Source organism: Carcharhinus amblyrhynchos, chromosome 17 (assembly GCF_965287045.1).
Source record: "Carcharhinus amblyrhynchos chromosome 17, sCarAmb.v2.hapA, whole genome shotgun sequence".
NCBI classification, from domain to species: Eukaryota; Metazoa; Chordata; class Chondrichthyes; order Carcharhiniformes; family Carcharhinidae; genus Carcharhinus; species Carcharhinus amblyrhynchos.
The window spans coordinates 53645795-53663534 of record NC_137340.1 but is presented as its reverse complement, the minus strand read 5'-3'; the positions used below and the strand labels follow the sequence as shown (position 1 = coordinate 53663534).

The window sequence follows — 17740 nt, the reverse complement described above, 5'->3', positions numbered from 1 at the left end:
TACGATTAATACATCCTGCAGCCAAAGTATCGTGACTACAACACTCTTGTATTACACTCAGTGAGTACACCCAAGGTAAAGGTTATTATTCCTTAATGCCACTTGACTTGTCATTTGGTACAAACACTGCCCCAATGACTTCTGCACTCCCCTCTGAGAGTCTGAAAGGCATGGATTCAAATCCCACTTGTGAAACTCAAGCACAAAATCCAGGATGGTGCTGAGCATTGTGCAATCATCAGCGAACATCCCCACTTTATGATGGACGGAAGCTAAAGAGCATTGGGCCCAGGGCACTCCCCTCAGGAACCCCTGGAGTAATGTTCCGAGACCGAGGTGATTGACTGTACAAAAAACTAGTTTTGCCTCAGCTGGAACACCGCATCCAGTTCTGGGTGGCACATATGAAAAGTATGATGGCAGTGGAGAGAATTAGAGAAGATTCATAAGAATGGTTCTAGGGATGAGAAACATCAGCTTTGAAGATAAATTAGAAAATTCTGGATTGTAATCCTTGGAAAAGATTGAGAAGAGATTTGATAGAGTTAGGGGCGGCACAGTGGTTAACACTGCTGCCTCACAGTGCCAGGGATCCAGGTTCAATTCCAGCAGGGTTTGCACATTATCCCCATGTCTGCATGGATTGTCTCTGGATGCTCCAGTTTCCTCCCACACTCCAAAGATGTTAGGTGGATTGGCTGTGTTAAATTGCCCCTTAGTGTCCCAAGATGTGTAGGTTAGGGGGCTTAGTGAGGTTAATAAGTAGGGTTATGGAAAAGGGCCTGCGTGGATGCCCTGTTGGAAAGTTGTTGCAGACTCGATGGGCCAATAAGCCGTCTCCTGCACTGTAGGGATTTTATGACGTAGAGAGAGACCCAGTGGAGAGCTGTACTTCTGATTCCCATCAACTTCAGGGCTTCAGGATACCACATTCAATTAACTGCGACCTTGATGTCAAGGGTGATCCTTCTCACCTGACCTCTGGAATCCAGTTCTTTTGTCCATTTGTTCAGCTTTTCATCCTTTTGTTTGGCTCTTTTATTCATTCAGTGTGAGCCAGTATTTATTGCCGCCTCTTAATTGCCCTCGATCCAAGTGGCCTGCTGAGGCATTTCAGAGGGCCTTTAAAAGTTACCACATTGTTGGGAATCTGGAGTCTCATAGCCAGGCCAGGTAAGGATGGCTGATTTCCTTCCCTAAAGACGTGAGCAAAGTTAAAGGACATCAGTGAACCAGATAGGTTTTTATGTTAGTGGACAATGATTTCATAGTCATTTTACTGAGAATACCTTTATATTCTAGATTAATCAATTGAATTTAAATTTCACCAGCTGCCATGGTGGGATTTGGACACAAGTCCCCAGAATATTAGCCTGGGCCTTTGGACTACAAGCCCAGTGACATGTCCTCCCCCTTCTTCCCTGTGAATAGGACATATCACAGACATGGTGCATTGGTGCTTGCAGCTACAAATCTGTACCCCAAGCACAAGTCATCAGTCTTGAAGGGGAAAGAGCAGACTTGCTGATTTGTCAATGTTAGGGACTGCTATCCAAGCTGAGAATGGCAACTCCTCAAGACCAGTGCTCAGACCCAGAACTTCCTATCTGAGAAGCGAGGCACTTCACCAGCCGATGTAATTACTCACTTTGTTAGGACAGCAGGTAAACAGAAAAGAGTTAATTCTGAGTCAGCTTTACAAGTTTGATAAATTCTCAGGGAATTGGATTGTATACAGCCGGCAGTAGATCTATTTGATTCACTGGGATTGGGGTGGGGGAGTTACAGGGTCAGGAACAGGTGATGGTGGCTCAGAAGGATATTTTGTGAAAGAGAGTTCATGTTCAATAAGTGATCTCTGAAGAAAGAATGACCTTGATGGCCTGAATATCCTTCTATTTCAAACCTTACTGTGGTCTTAACTGCTTCAGATGCTGTCCCAGCAGAGAGGGGACAATATTGGAAAATGTCAGTATTTTAAAACCAGGTCTTGTGTAACAGGATGTGACAAGGTCATTGTCATTAAACTGTACTGGCAACTCTTACAGATACGTGGGAGCTGCTACACTGCACATTATTCTATTTCGGTTCAGTTATTGCGAGTAATGTGATATTGTCACTGTGTAGGAGCCATCCATTGGAATACATTACAGCTTTTTATCCATGGTTAATGCTCTGACAGCCTAAAGAGTGACAGCACCTTCAGAAATATTCACATTATTGCTTTTTTTGAACATTCCTTCTCGTCTTCAGATAGGATGTCCATCCTGCCTCCCTACAGCCCCGCAATGGTGCAATCAAGCATCTGTGCAAATCTATCCCATTTAAATAGCTGTTTGGCAGGACAGAACTTGTGTATTACCGAAAATAGGGACAACTTTTTTTCCCAGTAATACTCTATCTCATTTTATCAAAGTGTCCTGTCGACTTTACCCATTCTCCACTCCTATTGGCTTTAAAACCCAAACATGGCAGCATTGTTAGCGTTTTAAAAGTTTGAGTTCAGTTCAGTAAGTTTCTTATGTTCTTATGTGTGACCGAGAAGCTATTAGATTGCTGAATATCCTAAATGGGGAAACAATGGTCACTTTAAGAAGGGATAACTGACATCCTAAGCCTGAGCTATATCGTCATTACTGTCACACCTCAATTTGGCTGACTCTTTACTGCCCTCTGAAGTGGCCAATAGCAAGTCACTTGCTCCAAACCAGGAATGAGCAATAAATGCAGAACTTGTCAGTAGCTCTCAAGTCTTAAGAACAATTAAAATAAAATCTGCTTACCATCTTCTGATGTGCCTGGGGAGGCAATGGTTTAGTGGTATTATCGCTAGACCATTATTCCAGAAACTCAGCTAAAGTTTTTGGGACCTGGGTTCAAATCCAGCCGCAGCAGTTGGTAGAAGTTCAATTCAATAAAACAAATCTGGAATTAAGAATCTACTGATGGCCATGAAACCATTGTCGATTGTAGGAAAAACCCATCTGATTCACTACTGTCCTCGAGGGAAGAAAATCTGCCATGCTTATCTGGCCTGGCCTTCATGTGACTCCAGAACCACGGCAATATGATTGACTCTCAACTGCTCTCCAAGTGTAACTAAGGATGGTTAATAAATGCTGGCTGAGCCAGTGATGCCATGTCCTACGAATGAATAAAATGTTTTTAAAAATTCATTTAGTCCTTTCCATTGTTAGTTTAGCAAGAAATATAAAGAGCAAGAAACTAATGCTGGAACTGCAACTGGTTATATAGGAAACTGTAGCAGGCGACGGTGCAGAGGGACCTCGGGGTCCTTGTGCATGAGTCGCAAAAACCCAGCTTGCAGGTGCAGCAGGTGGTCAGGAAGGCGAATGGGATGCTGGCCTTCATAGCGAGGGGGATTGAATATAAAAGTAGGGAGGTCTTGCTGCAGCTGTATAGGGCATTGGTGAGGCCGCAGCTGGAGTACTGTGTGCAGTTTTGGGCGCCGCACCTGCGCAAGGATATTTTGGCCCTGGAGGGAGTGCAGAGGAGGTTTACTAGGCTGATACCGGAGTTGAGGGGATTGAGCTATGAGGAGAGGCTGAATAAACTAGGCTTGTACTCGTTAGAGTTTAGAAGAATGAGGGGAGATCTCATTGAGACGTATAAGATGATGAATGGGATGGATAGGATAGAGGTGGAGAGACTCTTCCTGCTCAAAAAAGACAGTAGGACTAGGGGGCACAGCCTCAAGATAAAGGGGAGGCGGTTTAGAACGGAGTTGAGGAGGAACTTCTTCACTCAAAGGGTGGTGAATCTCTGGAATTCTCTGCCCGTTGAAGTGGTGGAGGCTGCCTCGCTAAATATTTTTAAGAAGCGGGTTGATGGGTTCTTGATAAGAGAGGGGATTAAGGGTTATGGGGAGAGGGCGGGAAAGTGGAACTGAGCTACAACAGATCAGCCATGATCTTATTGAATGGCGGGGCAGGCTCGAAGGGCTAGATGGCCTACTCCTGCTCCTATTTCTTATGTTCTTATGTTCTTATGAATACACCAGAAAATAGGCTATTCAACCCCACTCATCCACACTGCTGTATAAGATTCACTCACATCTCTTCCTATCTTTTCTCATTTAAACCTACCATTGCAACCCTCTAATCCTTCCTCCCCATATGCTTACCTTGCTTCCCTTAAACGAACCTATTTGCATCAACCACTCCCTGTGGTAGTGAGTTCCACATTCTTACCACTCTATTGGTAAATAAGTTTTGACCACTGGAGTAGTGGAGATGCAGTTGAACTAGAGAGGATACAGAAGAGGTTTATGTGGATGTCGCTTCAACTGGAGAGCTACTATTATGAGAAAAGATTAGATAGGTTGGAGTTGTTTTCTTTCCAGTAGAGGAGGATGAAGACCTAACTGAAGAGTATAAAATTATGAGAGGCCGAGATAGAGTAGATGAAAAGGCCATATTTCTCTTGCTTGAGGGATCCATAATTGGGGCATAGATTTAGAGGAAGAAGTTGGAGGTTTAGAGAAATTCGAGGGGAAACTTTTCAATGAAAGGATGGTAGGGGTCTGAAACTCACTGCCTGAATTGGTGATAGAGGCAGAAACTGTCATAACATTTAAAAAGTACTTGAATATACTCTTGAAGTGCTAGAATGTACAAGGCTACAAACCAAGAGCCATAAAGAGTGATTAGACTGGATGGTACCTTGTTGGGCAGCATTGTCATGATGAGCCAAATGTGTCTCTGGTAGGAGATTGTGAACAGATAGGGATTTGTTTAGTGATCTTTAAGGTGAGTCTTCTTCAGTGAAACGTTAGTTTCAAAATTGGCAGTTTGATCAGTTGGGTACTAGTCCAGTACCAAAACAATCAGGCTGCCATCCCATAAGGTAAGTTACCTTACAGCTCGTCAAAGCCAGTCATGAGAAGGCATGCTCAAGATCCAAACTGAAGAGTCCAATTTGAATCCTGCCCTTTGTCTCACTGACCAAATTGGGATCATTTGGGAATTTGATGCTGTTTATGCTATGATCAGTGTAGGTATTAGCTCCCATACTGCCTTGGAACAAATTGCTACATTAATTGTCCTGTAATACTGCAACATGTCAATGTTATCTAAAATAATTAGAATTATTTTATTATTCATGCATTTCCACCACATATTATTTATTATTTGCCGGTTTTCTAGTGACCTGACATATTTCCAAACATGCCATGATGCTGAGCGGAAATTCAAGGCTTTTCTAATTACCATATATTTTCCTGTTCCCTCGACAGCACCCTGTACATTCAGTCCTATTAGCAGCACAGTGTCTTTAGGAGTCTGGAAGTGAGGACAGGCTGATAGGAGCTGGATTTTATTATTGACCAACCCAGATCACAAACATCCTGGCATAGCGAGGAACTGTCTATATCAGCACGGAATTGTCTAAATCAGGGTGGCACAGTGGTTAGCACTGTGCCAGGAACCCGGGTTCAATTCCGACCTCAGGTCATTGTCTGTGGAGTTTCCATATTCTCCCCGTGCCTGCGTGGGTTTCCTCCAGGTGCTCTGGTTTCCTCCCACTGTCCAAAGATGTGCGAGTTTAGGTTGATTGGCTATACTAAATTGACCCTAAGTATCAAGAAGATTAGCAGGGTAAATGTGCGGGGTTATGGGAAAAGGGCCTGGGTGGGATTGTGATCAGTACAGACTTTGGGCCGAATGGCCTTCTCCTGTACTGTAGGGATTTTATGATCTTCTATGAGCATTGTGAAGAGAAATGTTCCTATTGGAGGCTGAGACCTTCTCAAGCAGTTGTTCCAGCAGTTGTGTTGAATTTGTGTTGGTGGCAGCCAATGGGATAATGCCTGGGTCATGAGGAACATCCCTTAAAGTCCAACTAGCCTATCCTTCACTCAAAACAGATTCAGTTGATCCAGACGAGCCCCACTTCACCCTACCTGTCAACATCATCTCATTCCAGCAACCCAGCTAACACCCTTGATGTAGCAATTTAGTTTAGGTTTAAGAGACATTCCAAATTAAAAAGCCCTTTTTAACAATTTTTTTATAATTAATGTCCCTGTTTTTTGGCATCCAATTTTTCTCCCTCATTTTAATGTTAAAACCCTCATTCTCTTAATTTATCTATATCTCTAAAAAGAGAGGCAAGTTACTGAAACTTTTTGTCCATTCATCAGGACAGCTACAAGAGTGCAGAATTTCAGAGCTGTGATGTCTCTCTGGGTAGTGATGTCACTGGCAGAGGGATATGATGTCACATGAGGCTGTGATGTCACTAGCATTGGGCTGTGATGTCATGGCAGAGAGGTTCTGCAAAACCAGCTGTTCCCACACTGTTTCTAAATTGTTAATCTTAAACATAAACCTTCCTTACAATGGAAATTAAACTTGTTACTTGTAGGGCAGTAGTTTCTGAAAATATTTGGGATGATGAAATTCTGAATTATTGAATCTCTTCAAATATAACATTTATATGCATTAACGTGTAAGAATGATATACCCTGAACCAACTGGAAATCAGTTTAATGGAAACTCACTTATCAATCCATATTCTTCAGAACTGTTCTCTCATCTATCCCCCAAACTCCAAGGCCAGCGTCCTCCCATCCTCACTGCATGTGATTGCTATCTTTAACTCATTCCCATACAGCACCGAGGTTCTGGGACCCCCCCCATCTCCCTCAGTTACCCCACATTCTCCAGTTATACTCTATTGGCCCTGTTTACTCCTCCTCCTATCTTTGTCCTGAATGGTGTTCATGTTTGCCTGTGTATCTCAGTAACTAGTAGTATGCCTGTCTCCTCAGGTTTTGGAGGTGGTCCGCTCTAACTACGACACACTGACACTGAAGCTGCAGGATGGATTGGACCAGTATGAACGCTACTCAGAACAGCCCAAAGAGGCTGCCTTCTTCAAAGAGCTGGTAAGAGGGCAATGTTCAGCTGAGCAATCACCAGCCATGCAATTCAAATGGCTGAGGGGAGGCGACTGGTATTATCGCTGGACTATTAATCCAGAAACTCAGCTAATGTTCTGGGGACCCGGGTTCGAATCCCATCATGGCAGATGGTGGAATTTGAATTCAATAAAAGAGAAATCTGGAATTCAGAATCTACTGTTGCCCGTGAAACCATTGTAGATTGTCGGAAAAACTCATCTGGTTCACTAATGTCTTTTAGGGAAGGAAATCTGCTGTTGTTGCCTGGTCTGGCCTACATTTGACTCTAGAGTCACAGCAATATGGTTGACTCTCAACTGCCCTCAGGCATCTAGGGATGGGCAGTAAATGCTGGCCAGCCAGTGACACCCATGTTCCACAAATCAATAAAAAAGAATTACAATAAATTGCTTTTTGAAATGTAGCCACTGTTGGAATGTAGGAAATGCAGCAACCAATTTATACACTGCAAGTTCCTACAAACAGTTATGTGATTGTGATGAGATATTGCGTTAGTGATGTCGATTGAGGGATAAGTATTGGCCAGAACACATGGGTGGACTCGCCTTCTTTATTTTGAAGAGTAACCATTGGATCTTTTACATCTACCTGAGAGGCCAGGCGGGGCCTCAGTTTAATGTCTCACGCAAAATAAGACGTCGGCAATAGTGCACCATTCCCTCGGTACTCTACTGGGAACGCCAGCCGAGATTACCTGCTCATGTCTCTGGAGTGTGAGTTGAACCCCAGAATCCTCTGAATCTAAAGTTAGTGTTACTCACTGAGCCAGCTCACACAAAGCAGCAAATCTGTGGGGAAACAGAGCGACTCTACAAAAGCAAAATATGACAGATGCTGGAAACTGGAAATAAAAATAGAAGCTGGAAATACTCAGCCGGTCCCTTCTAACCTGTGACTTGAGGCCAGTTCTGATGAAAGGTCACATCTGAATTTTTAAAAATTATGTTACAGGATGCAGGTGTTGTTGCTGGGCCAGCGTTTATTGCCCATCACTAATTGCCCTTCAGAAGGTAGTGGTGAGCTACCTTCTTGAACCGCTGCAGTCCGTATGGTGTAGGTACACCCACAGTGCTGTTAGGGAGGGAGTTCCAGGATTTTGACACAGTGAAGAAATGGTGATATATGTGGGTGGCACAATGGTTAGCACTGCTGCCTCACAGCGCCAGGGACCCGGGTTCGATTTCTGGCTTGGGTCTCGTTGGAGAGTTTGCATGTTCTCTCCATGTCTGTGTAGATTTTCTCCAGGTGCTATGGTTTCCTCCCACGGTCTGAAAGATGTGTTGGTTAGATGAATTGACCCGAACGGGCACCAGAGTGTGGCGTCTAGAGGAATTTCACAGTAACTTCATTGTAGTGTTAATGTAAGCCTTACTTATGACTAATAAATTTACTTCACTTTATAATTTCAAGTCAGGATGGTAAGTGACTTGGAAGGAACCTGGTAGTGTTAACTCTTTCTCTCTCTATATAGATGCAGCCTGACCTGCTGGTTATTTTCTGATTTTATTAAAGAGGATCCCTTGCCTTAATCTTTTAGTATTGACTCCACTGCTGAGTAAACCATCACTGAACTGATTCTCTGTCCTCCCACAGGTCCGCTCCATCAGTCTCAATGTGAGGAAGAACCTTGCTGTGAATACATTGAGCCAGGAGATACTGCTGAAAGAATTCTCCACCATCTCCTGAAAGTGGCCTCTGCCGGTCAGCCTCATACCCCACCTTTGGTTTATCTAATACACCAATGTTCTGATTCTTTTCCCCGTGGATTATTGTGTAATGATTTCTTTTTTTAAAAAAATACAAGTGGATTCTGCGATTGACTTCCTGCGGTGCATGTTGTGTGTGGCATTCTGAATTCCACCAGACTCTGGCTGCCTTCACAGCGGGAGAGGGGGAACCCAAACTGTGCATTTCCCCACTGCGTACATGGGATCGGATACTTGGTACTGGCTTACCTCCAACTCATTGAATTACTCGCCGTTGGTTTTTATCAAGCTGAAAACCTGGGACTGGCAACACAGCGAGGTGATGCTAACATGCAGCTCAGTCGTGCGGCATCCTGAGTATTATCTTTTCTTTCTTCCCTTGCCTGAGGGCCGGGAGCTGCTGTGTGACTAGATTCCGCAGTTACGTGTGTGCGAGAGGCTTGGTGTGTTTCCGAGTTATCAATCCTAGCCTGCCTGGCTCATGGCCAGCTTCCGTGGTAACCCCGCGGCACATGTTTCCAGAGAAGTGACTCCCTGCCGAGGATGGAAATCCCTGAGGACAATCTGAGCTCAGTGTTGGGAGTTGAACCTGGCTGGGTCAGTGTGTGGTGGTTTGCTGTATGCTGGCTCGAACTTTTTACGCTAATCCCTAGTTACTGTGTTTACTGGAAGTGTCTGTCGCTGCACACAAGTGATGCAGCTTCCATATTTTAGTGTGGAACTTGCTTTGGAGAATAAAGAGCTGTAGCATATCGTCTTTTTCAGGCAGCCATCTTTCTTCCAGATGGTGTGGGAGTTTCATTCAGAGCTGCTGAAGCATACAGACAGCCCTCAGAATCCAGAGAAAGGACAGGTTTCCTCACTTCATAGAGCCACATTTAAGGTTTCACTTTGGTTCCACTCCATATAGAGGCAGCTGGACAATGATATGGGGATGTACTATTGACCTGCACATCTCTGGGTCAAAGAAGCAAAGTTTAATAAGATAGCCCTGCTTCCATTGGGTGGCAGGTGTGTGAGAGGGAGGGAGGGAGTGTGTGGATGATGAGAGGGTGGTCTTGGGTAACATCCAACCCACGTTTGGACTCCCCTGACCCAACATGATTGGACACCCTGCCAGCTGTCACCAGCTGCACTCGCACCCAATTAAGATGTTGGAGGGTATCCCACCGCCCATCGTCCCAGAATGGGTCCACAGCTGCAAGGGGAAGAGAGACGCAGCAATTGGGTGAGAGAACTGCAGGAGGGAAAAGCTGATTTTCCCTAACTGAGAGGATCTGACTTTGGCCTTAAAGATTCTCTGGTGAGAGGTCTCAGTTGGGAGTGTGTGCTTTCATTTCCTGACACACTTTAAGGGAAGGACAAAGCTTGTTATAATATTCAGTCCTCAGCTTCATGCGAGTGAGCTATGTTACATTACCATATATCATGGCGTACTGTACTGCATTATAATACATCACTAGAGCTATATGCTGATAGCATTGTTATACAGTGACAGTAACATTGTACAGTGCCAGTGTCATTTATATTGAAGCTCAGGTTGTCTGTCTGACTACCACAAGAAGTGGTGTATTTAACAACTGAAGCATGGGCCTGCTGTAAGCACACAGCCTGAGTAAAAGCTATCAGCCACCCACAATGAAAAGGATGAAAGAAAGAACTTCAATATTGATAACCCTTTTTACAACCTCAGAACGTCTCAAAGGGCGACAGACAATGACAGTCTGAACATTATTGTAACGTAGAAAACTCAGAGCAGACATCTTCCATATAGTAAGATCCCACAAAGAAATGGACTTTTGTTAGTGATGTTGAGGATTACATAGTGACCCTGGCCTCCAGGGAGACCTTACCTGCTCTTCAAAATAGCGAGATCTTTTAGCCAAGAGGCCAGTCTTATTTGAAAGATGGCACCTCACACAGTGCAGCAGCCTGGCAGCACAGCACTAATGTATCAGCCTGGATTCAGACCTCATGTCTGTGGAGTGGAACTTGAACCCGCAACTTTCTGACTCTCAGAATGGCTATAGCACAAAAGGAGGTCATTCGGCCTGTCATTTCTGCCCTGCCTCTCTGAAGGACCGATCCACTTTATGTTATTTCTCCGCCTTCTCACTTTAACATCCTTCCTTTTCAGATAATCTAATCCCTTCTTGACTGCTTTGAATAAACCTGCCTTCACCGCACTCTCCTCACCACTGGCTGCTTGAAGAAAGATTTTCTTAATGTCGCATTGCTTCTTTAACCAATCACTCACGTTAAATCGTTGTCCTCTCGTTCCCAATCTGCCCAGCAGTGGTAACAGTTTCTCCCCATCTACTCTGTTCAGACTCATCATTACTTTGAACATCTCTATCAAATCTCCTCTCAACTTCCCTTCAAGTTAAACAGACGCAGTTTCTCCAATCTGCCTATGTAACTCATTCCTCATCTCTGGACCCATTCTTCTGAATCTTTTCTGCAATCACTCCAATTCCTTAACATCCAGCATGGGGCAGCACAGTGGGTTAGCATTGCTGACTCACAGTGCCAGAAACCCAGGTTCAATTCCGGCCTTGGGTCACTTTCTGTGTGGAGTTTGCATGTTCTCCCCGTGTCTGTATGGGTTTCCTTGGGTTGCTCCAGTTTCCTCCCACAATCCCAAGATGTGTGGTTAGGTTGATTGGCCATGCTAAATTGACCCTAGTGTCAAGAGATTGGCAGGGTAAATATGTGGGGTTATAGGAATAGGGCCTTGGTGGGATTGTGGTCAATGCAAACTCAGTGGGCTGAATGGCTTCCTTCTGCACTGCAGGGATTCTATGATCCTTCCTAAAGCATGGTGCACAGAATTGGACGCAATTGAGGCCAAATCAGAGTTTTATGTGAGTCTAACATAACTTTGTTGCTCTTGTGCTCAATGCTCCTATTAATAAAGTCCAGGAAAATGTATAGTTTATGAGCTACTCTCTCAATCTATTTTGCCACCTTCAATGATTTATTGCATGCCAAAGTCCCTCTACTCCCACACCCTTTAGAATTTACACTCCACTTGCACTAGCCGCTTACTCCAATTCGGGATCGTAGGGATTTAGAGCCTGTTTTGACAGACACTGGGCATCAGGCAGGGTTCACTCAGGACTGGACGCTAGTTCATTACTGAGCACGCGTCCACACACAGACAAACCAAGGGGCAATTTAGCACAGCCAATCCACCTAACCTTCACATCTACAGACTGTGGCAGACACTAAGAGAATTTGCAAACTCCACACAGATGTGATCCAAGGCCAGAATCAAACCTGGATCCCTGATACTGGGAGGCAGCAATGCAAACCACTGTGCCACCATACCACCCCTCGTTAGAACTGTATTCATTATTTTTATATTACCTCTCTGTATTCTTCTTACCAAAATGAATCATTTCATGGGTCTCTGCATTAAATTTTATAGCCACCTGTCTGCCCATTACATCAACTTGTCTTTGTCCTTTTGAAATTCTAAACTATCCATCTCAGTTCAAGTTTTGTACTATCTGAAGATTTGGAATTGTGTCCTGTACACAAGGTCAAGGTTATTCACATATATCAGTGAAGACAAGGGTCCCAACACTGATCCCTGGGGAACTTTATGGCCATGGTGGCACAGTGGTTAGCACTGCTGCCTCACAGTGCCAGGCACCTGGGTTCAATTCCAGCCTTGGGTCACTGTGTGGAGTTTGCACATTCTCCCTGTGTCTGCTTGGGTTTCCTTCGGATGCTCTGGTTTCCTCCTGTATTCCAAATATATGTTTTTTAGTTGTTCGGCTATGCTAAATCGGCATGGGATTAGAGGGTAAATATGTGGGGCCTTGGAAATAGGGCCTGGGTGGGATTGTGGTCACTGCAGACTCAATGGGTCAAATGGCCTCCTGCACTGTAGCATTTCTATGATTCTGTAAATTCCACAACAAACCATCTTCTCGCCTGAAAAACAACTATTTATCAGTACTCTCTGTTTCCAACCATTCTGAGTTTTGTGTCCATGTTACTACTGTCCCTACTACTGCATGGGCTAAAACATTGCCCACAAGTCTGTTGTGTGGCACTGTATCAAATGCGTTTTGGAAGTCCACATACAACAAATTCTCTCTCTTTACCTGATTTAAAAACTCAAAATTGAACACTAACACTGACAAAGGGTCATCCAGATTCAAAATCTGGTGGTTACATCTGGTGGTTTGGATCAAGTCAGGTGGTTGTATCTAACCCTGTGTTGTACCTGTCCTGGGAGTGTTTGATGGGGACAGTGTAGAGAGAGCTTTACTCTAGGTAATTATGATTCCATGCAAATATTAAGTATGAAAAATGAAAAGAAATGTGAAATTGTTAATTACTGGTGAACGGGAAAGAAGTGAAGAGAGGATGTAACAGTGAGGGGTTACAACAGCAGCAGATTGTTATTGAAGTCTTTTATTGTGGAATCAAAGATGTGATTTTCCAAAGATGTTTATGTGAGTCGGCTCCTTTGTGAGGAGCCAGCAGTGTTTATTAATGCAGAATCTACAGCTGGAGGTGGATGGACCGACAGCTCGCTGAGTGAACAGCACACTGGGACTGCCTGCTGTTAATTATACATCGTGTGTGATAAGACTACATAGTTGCTACCTCCCCTGCTCTATCCAACCTTGGAGCTTCCTGCACTGTGTCTCCGCCCTACACCTGGCTTCTCTGGTAAAAGACTGTCATTACTGCCACTCAAAGAGCATTAATACATATTGTGCAGCCTTGATCGATCGGTTACAGCAGCTTCTCCCCAGTCCGTCATTCTGATCATGCTTGGTGCATCTCAGTATGACTCCAAGGTAAGATAACCTCACAGACAATTATTAACATTCTCAGTCTATTCCCCTTCCTGTTGCTAGGTAAACGGTTCCAGTGCCACTTTCTGACCTCTCCCATGTGAGTGAACTTAATGCTGGTTGTTTAACTGTAAATGGGCTCCGAGCCAAGATCAATCCTGGTCTAACGTTCCGATTACATACCGTCAGTCAAGAGCAGGAACCCTGGCAGATCATCCCACCAATAACCTAGATATGAACTGTCATTATTGGACCTCAGAGTATGTATGTGCCAGCCAATGATTGATTCTGGGACCCAATTGTAAGAGGGGTTGCTGAGTGACAGTGTGAAGGAGCTCGATTAACATCAGTACAGATACAGTCAGTAATACAGGGCGTTTAGGGGAAGAGGGATTACTGAGTGACAGTTTAAGGGAGCTGGATTAAAATCAGTAGAGATACAGTCAGTAACACAGGGTGCTGGGGTGTGGATTTACTGAGTGACAGTGTGATGGAGCTGGATTAACATCAGTAGAGATACAGTCAGTAATACAGTGTGCTGGGAGGAGAGAGGTTATTGATATGAGACAATCAAATATTTTTGACAACAGAAACCACTACCTCTGTTGGGGGATGTGGGGGGGGTGGGGGGGGGGGAAATGTTGGGGAGGGGGTCCAGAACACTTCCTCTGATGAAGGGCAGTGGAAATCAGGAACCCTCTTTCCCCCAAAGAACTGTGGCTCTCCAGGGTCACACAAGCTGTCAAGGCTGAATAGATCTTTGTTGGAGTTGAGCTCGAAGGAATTATTGGAGTGTGAAACTGTTGTGATTCCAGACTTGAAATCCTTAGTGGCGGCAGCTGAAGTAATAGAGTTTTGATTCCCTGGCACTGATGCTCCTCACCTCTCTGACCAGCCAGCCGTACAGCACAAGCCGTGTTAGAGTTTGATGTAGAGAAATCCCTTTTCAGTTGCAATTTTGCTGGGAGCTTTGTTGGTTCCAAGTTCAGAATATTTATAATGGAAATGTAATTGCCTTCTGAAATTAGTTTACAGATATAAATATATGAACGCTCATGCCTTTCTTTTCCACTGGAACATTAATATTGTATGAACTATAAATGTTTTATTAAGTACAGTGATACTGGTTCTTCCTAGTAAGGGTCTTATTGACTGCTAATGTTGTTTAATACTGCCACCAGTAATTTGGTTACTGAAATTGAATGCAATCTGAAGCCTAAACATAGAAACATAGAAGATAAGAGCAGGAGGAGGCCATTTGGCCCTTCAAGCCTGCTCTGCCATTCATTATGATCATGGCTGATTGTCCAACGCAACAGTCTACACCAGCTTCTAGGGAGAAGGGGCTGAAATTGAGTCAGAGTTAGGTCCACTGGCACAAGCTGGCTTGGCCTTTCTGTCCTGGAGGGGTTGCAGGGGGACGTCATTTCCCAGTTGCCGTCTGACTTCCTTTTGAAGCCCAGTCCCCAAGTACTCACTCTGGGTGTGATCCCAGCCAGGCCATTCTGGGAAATGTCACTAATTCCAGACCGAATTCTGCTCCCATCCCAATGATCACAACCATGTAATTGCCAGCTTATTCGCCCCTCTAAAATGGGCTTTATCCGGGATTCAAAATTTATTTCCTCCATCCTTCAGATTTGCTGTCGTCACCACCACCACCACCAACCCCTCCCCGGCAAAAAAACAACCCAACCCTTAATCCCTCCTTTCCACAAGGATCAACGCTGGACTTCAACTTCTTACCATTTACATAAATGACTTGGAGGAAGGGACTGAAGCTGTAAATGTAACTGATGACACTCTGTAGTGTCAGGGCAGCACATTGGTTATCACTGCTGTCTCACAACTCCAGGGACTCGGAATCAATTCCCAGCTTGTGTCATTGTGCAGAGTCTAAATGTTCTCCCCGTGTCTGCATGCATTTCCACTAGGTGCTTCGGTTTCCTCCCACAGTCCAAAAGACGTGTGGATTAGATGCATTGACCATGCTAAGTTCTCCCTCGGTGTACCCGACCAGGCACCAGAATGCAGTGGCTAGGGGATTTTCACAGTAACTTCATTGTAGTGTTTATGTAAGCCTACTTATGACACAAATAAAGTTAAAAGTTTGAAAAAGATAGGTAGGAAAGTAAGCTATGAAGAGGCTCTAAGGAGGCTACAAGAGGACATAGGCTCAGTGAGTGGACAAAAATCTGGCACATGGAGTATAATGTGGGTAAATGTGAAATTGTCTATATGGGAAAGAAAAAAGAAGCTTATTGTCTAAGTGGTGAGAAATTTCAGACTCTGAGGTACAGAGGGACCTGGATGTCCTACTGCATTGTTCACAATAGGTTAGTATATATGTACAAATAATTAGGAAAGCCAACAGAATGTTTTTGTTTATTGTAAGGGCAATTGAATACAAAAGTAGATAGTCATCCTTCAGTTGTTTGGGGCATTGGTGAGACCACAGCAGGAGTACTATGTACAGTATTGGCCTCCTTCTTTAACTTTTACTTCTAACATTTAAGAAAAACTTGGACAGGTACATGGATGAGAGGGGTGTGGAGGGATATGATCCAGGTACAGGTCAGTGGGACTAGGCAGAAAAATGCTTTGGCACAGACAAGAAGGGCCAAAAGGCCTTTTTCTGTGCTATAATGTTTTATGGTTCTATGGAAGGATGTAGACATGTTAAAAGCACTTCTGAGATGGTTTACTAGACTAGTACCAGGAATGGACGGTTGTCTCATGAGGAAAGGTTGGACAGGCTGGGTTTGTTTCCACTAGAGTTTAGAAGAGTAAGAAGTAACTTGAGCAAAAGCTCCAAGATCCTGAAGAGTATTGACAGCTGGATGTAGAAAGGATGTTTCCTCTTGTTAAAGAATCCAGAAATAAGATCACTATTTAATAATAAGGAGTTGCTCATTTAAGACAGAGATGAGGAGAATATTTTTCTGTGAGCGTCATGAATCGCTGGAACTCTCTCAAAAGGCAGTGGAAACAAAGTCTGAATATTTTTCAGGTGGAACTTGATAGATTCTTGATTAACAAGAGAGTGAAAGGTTATCAGGGGATTGGTAGGAATGTGGGCTTTAGTTTTTTGTCAGATTAGCTATGTTCTGACTGAATGGCGGGGAATGGCTTGAGGGGCCAAGTGGCCTATTCCTGCTCGTAATTCACATTTTCATATGTAAGTTACTGCCCCATTTCAAATCGCCCATTTCTTACCAAAGACCATGAATGTGCAGTCTCCCAAATTGATTCCCATCTTTCTGGACACTCCATGTTTAAATCCCTTCAGTCAGGTTTCTTCTCCCAGTATGGAACAGTACTGAAATGGGTCTTACCAAAGCCACAGTGACATCCTGTGTGAGTGTGAGAAAGATAAACTGTCCCTCCACATCTTTCTCCATCTATCGTCAGATTTGTTGGTCCACACATTCTGCTTCCATAGGTCTCTGCTATTGTCTGTGGGACTTTCCTGGTTTCATTCATATTTATCTTGATGGACCCAGAGTATCACTGGCTTCTCTTCCTGCTTCTGCACTGTAATGACCTCAGTGAGGCTCATGAAGTAGGCTTCTTGGAGTATGAGCTTCCTGATTGAGGTATCAAGGGGGTTGTCCAACCTGACTGTCTGCCCCTCTACCACAGCTATATTCATGGTTCTGTGTCCCTGGAGAGGGAACCTGCGGTGTCCGAGGGCACCACTGAAGCCTTCCATGCCCGCTGGGCACCACAGGGACTGGAGTGTATTATTGACCCCTTAATCACATTTTAATTTGATGTTTTAAATTTCCTTTCCGCTTTGTCTTTTGTTTTGGGCGGTTCCCCTCCTTTTAGGGAGCTGTCCCTTTTTGAGTTGTCCCTGAGTTAATTTGATCTTGTTTCTTTGATTGGTCACAAAAAAAGTTCCCTAATTGAGGTAATGATTGTTTATTACTATTTATTAAATAATAAATACTATAAAACTATTTATTAGTGTCACCGCCGTCGGTGGTGGTGGTAGAGGCAAACTCGCTGGGGTCTTTTAAAAGACTTCTGGATGAGTACATGGAATTTAGTGGGGTTGGGAGTTACAGATAGTTCTATGGCCTGTTAGGTATGGATATGATTGGTGCAACTTGTGGGCCGAAGGGCCTGTTTGTGCTGTAGTGTTCTATGTTCTATGATTGCCTGCCCCCAGGGAACCTCACCTGTGTATATAATGAGGTGTGCCAGGTACACTGATACTCTGCATTCTGACTGTACCTGAAGCAGTCGTCAGGGCGGAGATAAGTTTATAA

General features: G+C 44.1%; 1 protein-coding gene across 1 annotated transcript in view; it reads left to right on the top strand.

The window, feature by feature from the left end:
• armh3 (armadillo like helical domain containing 3) overlaps nucleotides 1-9408 on the top strand; it is a 170020-nt gene extending 160612 nt beyond the window's left edge. Inside the window, exons 25-26 of the mRNA XM_080205969.1 lie at nucleotides 6791-6907; nucleotides 8537-9408. Coding sequence (XP_080062095.1) covers nucleotides 6791-6907; nucleotides 8537-8629 — 210 coding nt within the window. The 3' untranslated portion in view covers nucleotides 8630-9408. The remainder of the gene's footprint in view (nucleotides 1-6790; nucleotides 6908-8536) is intronic.
• The last annotated feature ends 8332 nt before the right edge of the window (nucleotides 9409-17740 follow it).